Raw genomic sequence first — 15,164 nt, forward strand, 5'->3', positions numbered from 1 at the left:
ATTAAGTCTGAGAACTGCTGTATTCTGTTTCTGTGTGAAATTTCTAAAATACCTGATGGGAGGAGTGAGTCAAACAGCTGCGCTATTGCTTTCTTCTTTCTGTGTTGAGGAATGCTGTGAATTCTTATCTCCGCTCAAGTCTCGGATAAGAGGGGGCACGTGGCTGCGTTCCAGTTTCTCTGTATTTTCTTAAGTAAATAAGGCAGCACATTGCAGCGCTAAAACATGCAAACTTGAAAACACGAAATTTGAACTGCATTACTGCACTAGAAATATGAAAAATGAGAGCTTTTAGCGCATAAAAATGCCCAATTTTATGTGTACCTGGTAGCCTCTTTACGGCATCTCTCTTATACCAGGTCCTACGCTTGCCTTCCTCGCTGAGAATAAACGTCTCCATCTGAATGGGTGCATGTGAAACCTCTTCTTAGACTAAAATTCTCTCTCTCTGTGGAGGGGTATTGGACCTGCTGTAATAAAAACACCTGAAGCTAGGAGGCGGAGTGCACGATCAGAAGGCTAGAGCTTAAATTTCAAAAACCATTATTTTCTGTCCTTGGTGTAGTACAAGTTGGGAGATCTGTGTTTTGTTTAAAGCAACAATATTGTTTTGCAGTAGAAAGAAATATTGTAAGTTGAAGTTGGAAGTTGAAAGTGAAATATGGTGCCTAGTTTTAGAAGGAAACTTGTAAGTGATTGTTTGGTTATCAGTGCGATTGAAAGATTGGTAAAAGATTCACCTGCTTCAAGTTGAGTGGTTGATACATAGCAAATTGAGGATCAACAGATGAAGTGAATTCTGATTGTTTTTGTTACGTTGAAAAAGGAAAGTTGTCTATTACTATGACAAAAAACTGGATGTTTTGTGGTGCAAGAAGGAACTGAGAAAGTGACTGAGATTAATGTGTCGGGAAAGCAAACAATTAAAAATTTGGGACAGAGGGTCTCCCTGCTAGATAATATGGTCCCTCCCCAAGAAATTAAGCCTCTACTCCCAACTGTAAGCCCTATGCCCCTTAAACCCAAGGCACCAATATATCCTGGACTGCCGAGAAGTTCTATCGGTGTCTTATGGTACTATTTAAAGATTTGGGATTCTCATTGTAAAATAAAGCCCATACACACCTTTTTGTAGCAGCTTTAATGTCCGGCCTTAAATCTGAATTGAAAGAGGTAATAATGTCAGTTAGACCCGATATCAAGACTTCCACTCCAGATGATGCATTGAAAATAGTGGAAAGTTTTCAGAAGAACTTACCCCGCTCTGCATCAGCAGGGAAAGCAAAGGTTAAATGAACGGCCACACCTGGATTCCTGCTCCAACCTCAGCCCCCACCACAGCTACAAGGACACAGCTCCATTCCTTATCAGTGGCTCACGCAACAGACTTCAGCTCCTGTCCTCACACCTTACACAAATCCAGTCCCATACTCCAATATCCTTTCCTTTTAACCCTATGTCTGGGATTCTCCCTCCCAAGGCCTGCCATGTTAATTCTCAGATCAAGAGCTTGTTTTAATTAGAGTAGATGGCAGACCCAATAAATGTACTCTTACAAAACCCATCCATGTGGGACCTTTCCCTGAGGTTACTGCTCAGTTCCTAATCTCTCTCACATGTCCGGTAAATTTACTGGGGGCAGATTTATTATCACAGTTCCGCTCCAAAATACAATTCCAAGATGATGGTCAGATGGAACGTTATATAACCCCTATGCAGATGAACATAGTGAGCAGATCTGTATCCTACATGCCCTTCCCACAGTTATGATGGCCCTGATAGGCCCAGATCCACCCCCAATAATGCCTGTAGAACCAGTAAAAGTGTTTCTCAAACCTGGTGCCCCCTTTTCCCAAAGTCCATCAGTACCCTTTGTAACATGATCAGGAGTGGGCCCTCAAGGGGTCAAATACAAACGTTACTCGATAATGGTGCCCTAGTGCCCTGTGTTTCCAAATGTAACATGCCCTTGTTTCCCGCTAAGAAAAAGACCCCACCCGGCCAACCCCCTGTGTACCGGCAGATCTACGGGCAGTTAATGCTGTTACTGTTTTGGAAACACCGGTGGTGCCTAAGCCACATACTCTTTTGTCCCAGATATTTCAGGATGCTGTTTGGTTCACAGTCATCGACCTTGCCAATGCCTTCTTCAGCATTCCATTACAACCAGATTGCCAGTTTCAGTTTGCATTCACTTATCAGGGACGACAATTGACATGGACAGTTATGCCACAAGGGGCCCAAAATAGTCCCAATCAGATTGCAAAAAATATGGGCGAGTGTCTTTTATCCTGGCAGTTAGATCACCTCTATGTCACGCTGCTTCAGTATGTGGATGATCTTTTGTTGTGTGCACGGACGGAGCAGGAAGCCATTGCTGCCACTGTTAGCCTCCTCAATTATCTGGCAGATCTGAACTGTCAGGTTTCGGCCTCGAAACTTCAGTTCTGCCTTGGTCAAGTGATATTTTTGGGTGACTCTCTCCTTCAGGGTGTCAGACACCTCACAAAAGAAAGAAAAATAGCCGTCAGTTCCCTTCCTTTTCCGAAAGATGAGAAAGATGGGATCTGCCGTTCAAGATGCCGTTCATGGTCACAGAATGAACCCTTTAAAAAGACCGTTTGTGGTCGAAACGTTGGGGATAAATTTTCTTCTGTTACATTTCCTTTCATGGCTGTGAATTCCCAGAATAAAATCTAATCACTGATTCAAGATACAGAAATTTTTTTTTTCTTTTGTGTGCTTGAGGTTGCTCTACTATATAGTTACTACGGAAGATACTGTAGTGCACGGAGCTGCACTCGCTCCCTCACTGTCAGCACAAGAAGTAGAACTTCAGGCTCTGTCTACTGCATGTGTTCTGGCCAAAGACAGGCGGGCTAATATATACACGGACTCACAGTATGCATTTGGTATTGCTCATGATTTCGGAGCCCTATGGGCCAATCGAGGGTTTATTACTACCGCCGAGACTCCAGTGGAGGATGCTGAATCTAGATGATCAAATTTGGGATATATTGGATATACTTAATACTACTGTTGTTGTCCAAAACAAACTTATCATAGACACTAATCAATATACTGTAGTACTGGATTACTTAACAGCAGCACAGGGTGGTACGTGTCATGTTATTGGACCCGCTTGTTATTATATAGATCCCAATAGCACTATGAAGTTAAAGTTAAAGTTAGAAGATATTCAAAGACTCAGAGATTAATATGATAAAGACAATGACCGAAATAAGGACAGTTGGTGAGCAGACACCTTCTCCTTTTTTTAATCCAGCCAATTGGTTTAGGGGACTTGGGGGCTCGATAGCTGGAATCTTGCAAAGTTTGTTACACATCGCTGCCTTTATCCTTGTCATGTATGTAATACTAAAACTTGTTCTTTGGTGTATTTCTGTATGTATTAGGAAATTCTGCACTAAGACAACTAATGATGATACCAAAAGCGTTGCCACCCCTGCTCTTCTCTACACCGATTTCGCAAAGTTACCTGATGAAGATGTTGAAACCAAGCGCATGGCTATCTTCAAAAGATCCCCACCACTGTTATCAATAGTTGTTATTCATAAATTCTAGTATACAGGGGGGACGGGTGCGCCACAACAGCCATGGCTTGTAACATGGCACCAGTCATGTGAAGACCAGTACCCCTTGAGCTTACAGCTAGGGATAGTACCTCTGATGCTGGACATTAATTAACAAAATTTATCTGGGGGGAATGTGAAGGAACAAATTAAGAAAGAATCTCCATTTGGTGCTTTTGACTCCATTTTCTTGTTGTTTAAAGATAAATTCTGTTATTTAATTAGGTAAAAGTTTATAGCTGCCATGACGTAACTTTATTTTGTTGTTCACATGTCTGTTATTCAACTAGGCTATTGTTTATGTTCTGCTACAAGGCCAGAGTGTTCTCTTGAACTTTATCTAAGGGACTCGGTGGTGTATCACTATACAAGACTCTGAGGCACCTGTTGGTATGCTTTTTCTATGTCAAGAAGACACAACCATATATGTAGTTTCTGGTTTTTCTGTATCCTCATGGGTTAAGTTTTTCCTGCATTCTTATAGGTTAAGAACTGTGAGCATGTTCTTATGCTGATTGGTTGAAGTATAATTTCTATGATTATGAAAAGTGATACACAATAAACGGGGGCCAGAGATCTGCTCGATCCCCCAAAAAGAGACACACATCTCCGTTTGGTCATTTTCAGTTGCCGGCAATGCCTTGTACATTAATTTGGAAATCACTGAGTCAACCGTGAAGGATCAATTTAGATCCTCCCTCAACAGTAAAAATGGAAAAAACAACAAATTTTTTTCCCAGGAGTGTTTTTGAAGGAGGTTATAGGTCAAGTTTGCCCATGGAAGTGTTAAATTTAAAGAGGACATTTTACCAGTTTGAGCAGGTCAAACTGGTCACATCATGAATTAGTGACCGCACAGCTAACTAAAACAGAATTTTTATTTTTTTATGTCTCTTCTCCTTTTCAGAGATATTAGATTGTAAAGTTTAGTTATAATTTGTCATAGTTCAACTGGACATTACCATAGATTCATCTCTTTGGGGATGTACTTCTTGCCCTATATAAAGTGGACGAATCATAATCAGGTAGAGTCATGCAGGGGAGAAAAGAACACGCCCTCCTCCCCTCACTGATCTCTGCTGCTACTGTGTAGAGATAAAGGAGAATTGAGCATGAATAATTAAAAACACTTCCAGATCTCATCAAATGGCAATACATTTGTGGGTGAGAGTAAGAGCTGAAAGCACTGTGAAATAAGGTTTGTTAGTGTTTGTCTTGATACACAACTCAGCTCTGCTATATCTCTACACAGTAGCTGCAGAGAGCAGTGAGGAGAGGAGATTGTGTGATTTTCTCCACTGCATGAAGCTGATTGCTTATGTTTGGTCAACCTCATGCAGGGGAAGAAGTACACGCCCCGAGAGACAAATCTCTATTAATGCCCATATGAACTAAAACAGAAATTATAACCTAATTTTTACAATCTAATATCTATGCAACGGCACTACACGGATATGCCGCAGAGATGGCTATCAGTCAATGTGCTTACTGCCGTCACCCACTATGTACCAAATGGTGACCGAAGCTGCGCTGGCTGTGCCTCTATGACTGAAAGATGTGTTTGGTGCTGTGTGGCAGCTATTGTTACTGCGGTATTGTGTCAGTGGGGCAGTGAAGCCTGTAGTCGTAGGGACTCAGTTTTGCAGCACGGGTGCTGTGAGGCACTGGGTTGCCTGCCCTTCTGGTGTAGTGTCGCTGTGATGGTGGTTTATGCATGCCAGCGCACCATTCTGGCTAGGAACCCACTAAGAGGTTAACTGTGAAGTGGCAGTAGGCTTCATACAGTCTGATCTGAATGTTAAACTAAGAACTTCATGTCCATTTTGTACATTTTTGCTTAGCGGCATTAGATCAAAGTATGAATACTGGCATGTGCAGTTTATGTCTTTTTCTACAAAGCCAGGCAGCAAAAGCCAGAGGCTGCCTGGGAGGAAAAAAGTTTGTTTCCTCCTAGTAGCCAACTTCTCTGTGTGTCAGCCAAGCAGCTTTAGAACGCTATTAGCCTGCATATTAAACCCATATCTGCATGTTAATAGTGTTTGGGGACATGACAGGTTCTACTTAACCAGTTTCTGCCATCGGATGGAATAGTACATCTGATGGCAGCACCCCTGCTTCGATGTGGGCTCTGGCGGTGAATCGCAATGCCCCACTTTTCAGTTTTTGAATTTCCACAAAAATTTAAAATAACGAATACATTTTTTTTCAACTTCACAATTGTGTTCCACTTGTTGTTGATTCTTCACCAAAAATTTACATTTGGTATCTTTATGTTTGAAGCATGATATGTGGGAAAAGGTTGAAAAGTTCCAGGGGGCCGAATACTTTCGCAAGGCACTGTATGTAAAAGCTGTTGAGATCTATGGGTCGGGACACTGATCTACATGAGAATCTGATTCCAGAGATTATTGTAAATGAAAAGGGGAGTTACTAGTGTGAGATATGTAGATCATGAAAGAAGACAAAACATGTCTCACACTGGCAGAGGTAAGTGCTAACTGACTATGCTATACAGGAGAGCTGTGTGGGTGCCATGATACTGTATTTGGGTGCTATATATTGGCTTCGGTGGGGTTCATCATATTGTATGTAAGAAGCTGTAGGGGCCATTGTATTTTGTATAAAGGGCCGTGAGGGAAATCATTCTGTATATAGGGTGGTGTGGGGGCCATTATACTGTATATAGGGGCTGTGGGGACATCATACTGTGTATGGGGAGATATGAAGCCATCATACTCGGTATAGTGGAGCTATGGGCCATGTCTGCAAAGTTCGCTGATACTGACTGACATTAGTCTAATGTCTATGGGGGCCTTAAAACTGCGTAGTTAGTTAGTCTCTTTAACCCCTATCTGACCTCGGATGGGATAGTACGTCCGAGGTCAGATCCCCTGCTTTGATGCAGGGCTCCGCGGTGAGCCCGCACCAAAGCCGGGACATGTCAGCTGTTTTGAACAGCTGACATGTGCCCGTAATAGGCGCGGGCAGAATCGCGATCTGCCCGCACCTATTAACTAGTTAAATGCCGCTGTCAAACGCAGACAGCGGCATTTAACTACCGCTTCCGGCCGGGCGGCCGGAAATGACGTCATCGCCGACCCCCGTCACATGATCGGGGGTCGGCGATGCGTCTGGATGGTAACCATAGAGGTCCTAGAGACCTCTATGGTTACTGATGACCGGTGGCTGTGAGCGCCACCCTGTGGTCGGCGCTCACAGCACACCTCCATTTCTGCTACATAGCAGCGATCAGCAGATCGCTGCTATGTAGCAGAGCCGATCGCGTTGTGCCTGCTTCTAGACTCCCATGGAGGCTATTGAAGCATGGCAAAAGTAAAAAAAAAAAGTTAAAAAAAGTGTGAAAAAAATAAAAAAAATATAAAAGTTTAAATCACCCCCCTTTCGCCCCAATCAAAATAAATCAATAACCTGATCGCTAAACGGCATAGCGAGAAAAAAATTCGAAACGCCAGAATTACGTTTTTTAGGTCGCCGCGACATTGCACTAAAATGCAATAACGGGCGATCAAAAGAACGTATCTGCACCAAAATGCTATCATTAAAAAGTCATCTCGGCACGCAAAAAATAAGCCCTCAACCGACCCCAGATCACGAAAAATGGAGACGCTACGAGTATCAGAAAATGGCGCAATTTTTTTTTTTTTTTTTTTTTAGGAAAGTTTGGAATTTTTTTTCACCACTTAGATAAAAAATAACTGAGCCATGTTAGGTGTCTATGAACTCGTACTGACCTGGAGAATCATAATGGCAGGTCAGTTTTAGCATTTAGTGAACCTAGCAAAAAAGCCAAACAAAAAACAAGTGTGGGATTGCACTTTTTTTGCAATTTCACCGCACTTGGAATTTTTTTCCCGTTTTCTAGTACACAACATGCTAAAACCAATGATGTCATTCAAAAGTACAACTCGTCCCGCAAAAAATAAGCCCTCACATGGCCAAATTGACGGAAAAATAAAAAAGTTATGGCTCTGGGAAGGAGGGGAGTGAAAAACGAACACGGAAAAACAAAAAATCCCAAGGTCATGAAGGGGTTAAGGAGAACATTTACAAGATAAGTGAAAAGGATTTTGCCATAAATAGCATAAACTCTGTCTGATACAGTAAGTTAATGGGGCAGATGCTTTTTTTCTACAGTCCTGGACAACCCCTTGAAATATCTAAACCAATATTAGAAAATACTCTGTAAGACCAGTCGCTCCACTACTGCATGAAAGACCAGGGAATAGGTGCCAGATGGAGGAGGTCAAGCTGACAAGTCAGTGCTTTTTCCTAAATCTTATAGGAGGTTCATACAAACTAAAAAATTAGATTCCGAGACAAAATTACATTGACAAAGACAACTGGTGAATGTAGGATCATAAACATATAGTAGTAACACAAATGTTTTAGGACATTCTTAAAAATTTTTATGAGTTTCACCAGGTTGTGAAGATGAAACTATTAATTTGACATATTCAGTCACACAGATGCGAGTATGCAAGCATCTGCCATTACTAAGCAAAAAAGAAGATGCCTCAATTGAGAATGACAGTGAAAGTGGCTCAGGCTTCCAGACAATAAAGGTCACAGATACTTCACAGCCCCATGGATATGACATAATTGAGTTGGGTTAATACATTACATTTCAGCAAAATTTATCTATTTTTAATTGCAGGCCCATAACTGAGAAGCTACGCACCCCCCAACCATCAATCCACTTCTGCCCACAAATGCGTGATAGGAATGAAATAAAGACTCCATACCCCTGAAGCCCCGTTTTACTCGCAAAGCAGCAAATCAGCAATGTAAAAAAACAGCTCATACCAAACCAATACATGAAAAACCAGAATGGCTTTACTGTATCTTGAAAATGTCATTCAGAGATCGGCAAATTTCCTTCTCTAAGCTACAGATGCTGTCGATACACCACAAATGTTATAAGTAATAATGGAATTGCGATGTCAGTAAGTGAAGCATTACTATGACATATAATGGCTGAATGGAATATAGAATAGTATAGTCATAAATGTTAAAATAATCTCTGGCCTTAGTGCTTAGTCTTTAAAAATTGCTTATTTTCAGGATCTAACACTCCTGCCCATCAAGACTTATGTTACCATATTTATCCCTGGACAAACTTTTCTAATGCCCAGATTCTGATCCCAAGTAAAAAAGAAACACAGTGGGAATATGATAATGGTGTAATAAATTAAAGAGATTGTCCACTACTTTTACATTGATGACCTATCCTTAGGCTCGGGTCCAACTCCCGACACCCCAGCCGATCAGCTGCTTCCAGTGTTGGGGGCTGTAAGAACTCACTTACCGAGCTGCTCTGTCTACACAGCTGATTGGTGGAGATGCCGGGTATCGGACCCCGAATGATCAGACATTGATAACCTATCCTAAGGATAGGCCATCAATGTAAAAGTAGTGGACAACCTCTTTATCTGCCCTAAACTGAAGTGACTTATGAACCATTTCTTATAATGTAAAAAGCTAAAAAGTCATAAACTGTAGACCTGTTTCATCAAGACCGGCAAAGATCACGCTGGTTTTGATGAGGGGGTGTTTTCAAGTCAGAGGCAGCTTATTTATTTAGAGGTGCACCCCTCTTAATGAATAAGGAGCATCAGATTTTAGTTCACTCAGGGCTTGGAGTAATATATTTGGTGTAAGGAACTCCACAGCTCATCATGAATTAGACAAGCCGTATTGTCACACCCTGTCCCACCCCATCTCTACCAATTTCAGCAGAGCTGGCTAAAATTGATTATATGCCAAAAGTTCCAAAATTTTAGTACAACTCTGTGACACGCAAAAAAATATGTTGACTTTCAAAATTGTGGTGTAATCTGAATGCTTGTGAAAGTAAAATCTGTCATCTGTAAGGATAGATTATAAATGTCTTATGATGGGGGCTTTCATGGGGGTCCCAAACACTGTTCCCTTTCACTTCATGACTGCAGTGAAAAAGAGTATAGATGGAACATTGGTGCAAGTCTATTCAACGTATATATGTCTGGCGGAAACAAGAAGGTGGATCTGTGGCAACCACTGTAATAAGTGGTTGTCTTTGTACATAATTCACGTTAAAATATAAGAGTCAAGGCAGTTCTGTTCATATTCTTTTATATATATGCCAAGTGAAGCCTCCATTGGATGTCATGCTGCTTTGTGGCAGGCGGGCTGTAATTGAGGCCATTTTTATCCAAACGTGGGCTTTATAAATTATAATTCTAAAATATAATTAACACAACTTAGTCACTCTTTTCTTCAGCATACCAGTGTTATATAACAGAATACGAGTAAATAAACAGTCATTTGTGTGACTAATATCCAGCACTTTCTGATTAGTATGCATGCCGCTTTATAAGGCATGGCTGAGTGGGTGACTCCAGCAGAGAACCTTAGATTTTAATATTGTGCGCCTTACAAAAGCATGGACAATATAATATTTTGTCACATTAAACCTCTTATGAAGAATATACAAAGAGATGGCGATCTCCTGACACCGTTCCGCCTTTCCACTCTGCCGTTATTAGGTTTCATAAATTTTTGAAAATAAGACAGGATCTGAGATAATGTGCCCATGCTGCGTGGGATGGCAAGCTGCCCATCTCCTACCCTTTATACAGAGTTCTTTTTGCCAGCAACAGGTGATGGGAGTCTATAAATCAGAATCAATCATCCAGCACAAACCTTCCATGGGGGTATTATTATCTGGCCGGTTTGCAAACACCACATCCACATATTCCAACTGCATCCTCTGGAGAGAGCCCTTTAATCCTACAAGCAGAGCAAAGATGAAAACATACGGTAAGAGAGAAGCTTAACTGAGGTACTCACCCGACCTTTTAGAAAATCAGTTTGTCTGTCCTGAAATGCTCTCTCTGAGGCATATTTAACATATGGCACAATAATGCTCAAAGTGGATCTATCAAAAATGTATTATCTTCCCATCAGCTAAAGAAAATAACATTTCTTCTTTCCACCTAAACTTTTAATTATTTTAGACACATAACTTTTTTTCTTTGATTTTCAATCACATGAGGAGGACATTACTAAACTAAAACATAAAGAAAAATAAATAATAGCATAGTCAATTCCCTAAAACAAAAAGTGAATATAAACCACTGCCACCATATTTACACCCATAATGTGAAGACCTAAAGGGGTTTTCAAAAATACAAAAGTACATTTTAATCAATAGATCTTGGAATAATAATAATCCTACAATTGGATGTGTTTATATATAATGTTCCTGTGCTGAGATAATCTTATAAATGTGTCCCTGTTGTGTACTGTGGCTGTGTCTGACCATACAGGAACATGGTCTGATCATACCACAGCTCCTGGGCAGGGGAGGAAGCAAAAGAATATACTAACAATACAGCAGGGGATCACAAATGAATCTTTTTGTGAGGTAAAACATTTCTCTGCCTGTGTTTAAACAATGTTTTACCTCACAGAAAGAATCATTTGTAATCCCATGATGTAATATCTGTATAGTCCCCCCTGCCCAGGAGCTGTGGTATGATCAGACCATGTTCCTGTACCGTCAGACACAGACATTACACAGTACACAGCAAGGGCACATTTATAAGATCTCAGCACAGGGACATTTTATTTAAACACATCCATTTGTGGAAATTATTATTATTCCAAGATCTAGTAATTAAAATGAACTTTTGTTCAAGGGAAAACCCCTTTAACTCAAATGTTTTAAGACCTCCTAAGGCAATCTATACATTCTTCAAGGCCCCGTCTTACAGAGGTGTCAATCTTTGGGAAATCATTTGTGATATTATATACTGTGAGACACTTAAGAACAAGAGGAGAATCTTGGTGCACGAGGCAGAGAAAGAGTCAGGATTCCTGTGCACGTTTGTGACGATGCCTTGTGCATACACTAGCCATGCTGGAAATTGTAGTGTGAGCCATCCAGAAGTTGGCATGGCCAGGAAAAACTTTGTATAAAAACAAAATGAGCACCTGTGCACCTACACACTGCACTGATACGAACATGTATTCTGGCTCATTATTGTGAAGCATACTATATAAGAAAACTGACAAATAAAAACATAATAAAAAAGTAATTCAGATACCTTTTATTACTCAAATAATATAGTCAATGAATTAATGTACAATACACTATGTTAGAAAACTTTCCAAAAAAGAATAAAAAGCAAGACACATACCTTTTAAAAGTCAAATAATATTTTCAACGAACTACTTTAGAACAGGTTATGTTAGAAAACTTTAAAAAAAAAAAAATTGAAACAGATACCTTCAATAATGTGTTTTCTTGACAAGCCTCTCTCTGTTTCCGCTCTAGAAAAAATACAAAGATTAATATGAAGTAAAAGAAAAATTGTATTCTTTGAGTTAAAGAATAATAATCATGAAAATTCACCCCTGCTTTTTATTTAATTGTACCAGTGATGAAAAAATATTAAACTTTATAAAAATATAATAAAAAAATTAGGGAAAGTAGTTTCCATATCATGCAACTTGTGCGTAAATTTTCACGAGATCTCGATGCTTAGAGCAGAGAGGAGATCATGCTCAATATTATGGAATAAGGGTGACTTGTGCTTTTGTGGGTGCCGTAGTTGCATTTTGTTGGGACAGGTGTCACTTCCGTTCCGCTTCACTCTGTGTAGTTGTCAATTTTATAAACGCTGCTCTCTGCGCTAATCATTGTGAAATTACACTGTTTAGAGCAGAGAGCAGTGTGAAGTACAGCAGAGCAGCATTGTCATCTGTCCTAATAAAGTGAATCTATGGCCCCCGGGCCCCCACAGTAGGGCAAACATTATCATTCATTCCCTAAACTCACACCCTAAAGAGTTTGATCTTGTCAGTGCTGTTTAGCACAGAGCACGGTGAACTAACATTATACAAAGTAATCAGTGAGAAGCTGTGCTATACATCTCAAGGTGTGTTGCTGACTTTCGAGTCACATAGGCCACATGCACTCAGGTGTGCCGCTGCATCTCCTCAGTAGAAAACATGTCCCAGCCTAACCAACTCAATCTAGTTTAACTCAAGCTTCTAGGCATGGCTACACCGGACCTAGATATAGATAACCAAAGGCAAAACCACCGTGATTGCAGTAGTCGCCACTTCAATCAGGCCCTTGAGTGGGCCACCGACACCAGCCCCCACTTCAGCTAAATGTGCATCCTCAGACGCATATCCAGCCAAAGTGTATTGCAGCGCACAAATTTGCTATGTCCGTTGCCGGCAATACAAGCTGACAGCCAATAAGAGGCCAGTAGTTGACAGCAGCATGCATGTGACTGAGGGCACATGGCAGTGACGTCATGCGCACCCATCGCTTGGATGCTGAAGTCAGCTGCTGGTTTTAAGACAGAAGTTGGGGGAGTTGAGGGAAGATGAGTATAATAGTTTTGTTTTTTCTAACCAATGCATTGAACAGCAGCTGCGCTGGCAGAAAGGGGGCCATATACCAGGATGGGGGAACATATACCAATATGGGGGAACATATATCAGCATGGGGATACATATACCAGGATAGGGAAACATATACCAGTATGAGTGAAATATACCAGAATGGGGAACATAAACCAGGATGGGGCTCATATATCGGGATGGGGGACACATACTGAACCAGGATGGGGGAACATATACCAGGATGGGGGAACATATACCAATATGGGGGAACATATATCAGCATGGGGATACATATACCAGTATGAGTGAAATATACCAGAATGGGGAACATATACCAGGATGGGGCTCATATATCGGGATGGGGGACACATACTGTACCAGGATGGGGGAACATATACCAGGATGGAGGGACATATACCAGGAAGGGGACTATGATGACAGACATTACAACATAACGGGGTACTGTGGGAGTAGTCCTATGTCCTTATAGGAATTAGAACACTAGAGGGGCCCAAACATCTGACAAATATGTTGGGGGGTGCAGGTCCAAATTTTGCACTGGGACCGATCGGACACTAGTTACGCCACTATAGATAACGCTTGCTGTAGCATCCCACTTGCCTGCTGGTGTAGGACTACTTCTGCAGCATGATACTGGGTATCTTCAGAACTTGCTACCTGAGTATAATCTTCTCTTTTCTTCACACACAACACCCTTAACCAATGGTAGTCTGCCAATAATAGTTCCATCTTTTTTCAGTACTTTCCAACAACTGCCTGACAAACAAGAACTTGGTTTCTATATCCACTTAATATCTCCCACCATGGGCTGGCCCAATTGTTAACCCTGTCTGCACCATAACTAACTGTTGCAGGCCACCAAAATAGATAAGACAACATATAAAGCAGGAGAATGCATTACATTACTATAATATCTTCAGGAGGGGAGCCAACAGCTCTTCCACTCCTTTACATATAGACCACGCTGCTTCACAGTAATGAGAAGCGTTTGTATTAGTTATGTGGAATATATTACTGCCTCCTGGCAAACAGAGTTAAATGGCAGAGATGCAGCTCGTAAGGCGCCTTCACAGGGTGCCCAGCTGTATATGGAATTGGTAACACAGTATTCTTCTTCCTAGAGGAGAGCTATTTTGTAAATTATATACTGTACCTTGTTTGTAGGCTAGAAAACACACAGGAAGGGAAAGGAAGGAATTGAAATCTTGAATTTACCACACTATCGATACACAACCTGTAATATTATGCACTTATATCATTATTATGCTACCATGAGGAATTAGATTGAACTTACTTTCCTCCCCAATATAATTTAGTTGTAATGACCAGACTTGATCTCCTGTAGATAAAAACAAACAAAAACAAGATTTTATTACAGTTATGAAAGAAAAATTAAGTGGTGAAAATTGTTTCCATTAATTACAATATTTTCCTGGAAATTATTAAACATTAGTTCCATTAGATAATTGCACATGTGAACTCGAAGAGAAGTCTCTCTGTGACACCAATAGTAGCAAAGCTGCAGCACAAACAAGGGAACCCCGGTAGTAATATCATGAAGATTGAAGGAAAGAAAATGTCCCCTAAAAGCCCACTTCCCTAATAAGAAGAACACCAGGATACTTACATTCAAGGGTTCCCACTTTACCCCATGCAGTATTCTCGCACTAAGCGCACTCACCACACTAATGCATCCAGCGTCAAGATCCTCCTCTAACCTGCATCCTATGTCCAGCTTACCAGATTTATATTCTCCTGCTCGCTCATACACCCACCTAGCATTATATGCTCATCCAGATCTGCTGTTCTGTGAAGGGCTATTCACAGAAATCACCATAGCCATTTGCTGGACCTAGTGCTAATGCGTCAAGCTGGCAGACAGCTACAGGCCATGCATCATGGGCAAGCCACATAAGGACCCCTGATCTAGAGACTCTATATATAACACCATGGTACATGACACTGTGTGCCACCATACAGGGTCTGTGAATCAGTTTTGGTATCTATTGACCTAAGAAGCATATAGGGATCTACCCCACACAGATTATTAGTTATTAATTATTGTAATGTCAGAAAGAAATAATATTTATGGCAAACTTTGCAAACAGTCATGGCCAAAAGTTTTGCAAC

General features: G+C 40.9%; 1 protein-coding gene across 2 annotated transcripts in view; it reads right to left on the bottom strand.

The window, feature by feature from the left end:
- KCNAB1 (potassium voltage-gated channel subfamily A regulatory beta subunit 1) overlaps window positions 1–15,164 on the bottom strand; it is a 553,598-nt gene that overhangs the window by 91,563 nt on the left and 446,871 nt on the right. For both annotated transcript variants that reach the window (XM_069727454.1, XM_069727453.1), the window contains exons 6-8: window positions 14,329–14,373; window positions 11,884–11,927; window positions 10,296–10,382 (exon numbers count right to left, since the gene is read on the bottom strand). In XM_069727454.1, coding sequence (XP_069583555.1) covers window positions 10,296–10,382; window positions 11,884–11,927; window positions 14,329–14,373 — 176 coding nt within the window. The remainder of the gene's footprint in view (window positions 1–10,295; window positions 10,383–11,883; window positions 11,928–14,328; window positions 14,374–15,164) is intronic.

The sequence above is a fragment of the Ranitomeya imitator genome, chromosome 5, assembly GCF_032444005.1.
Source record: "Ranitomeya imitator isolate aRanImi1 chromosome 5, aRanImi1.pri, whole genome shotgun sequence".
Classification (NCBI taxonomy): Eukaryota; Metazoa; Chordata; class Amphibia; order Anura; family Dendrobatidae; genus Ranitomeya; species Ranitomeya imitator.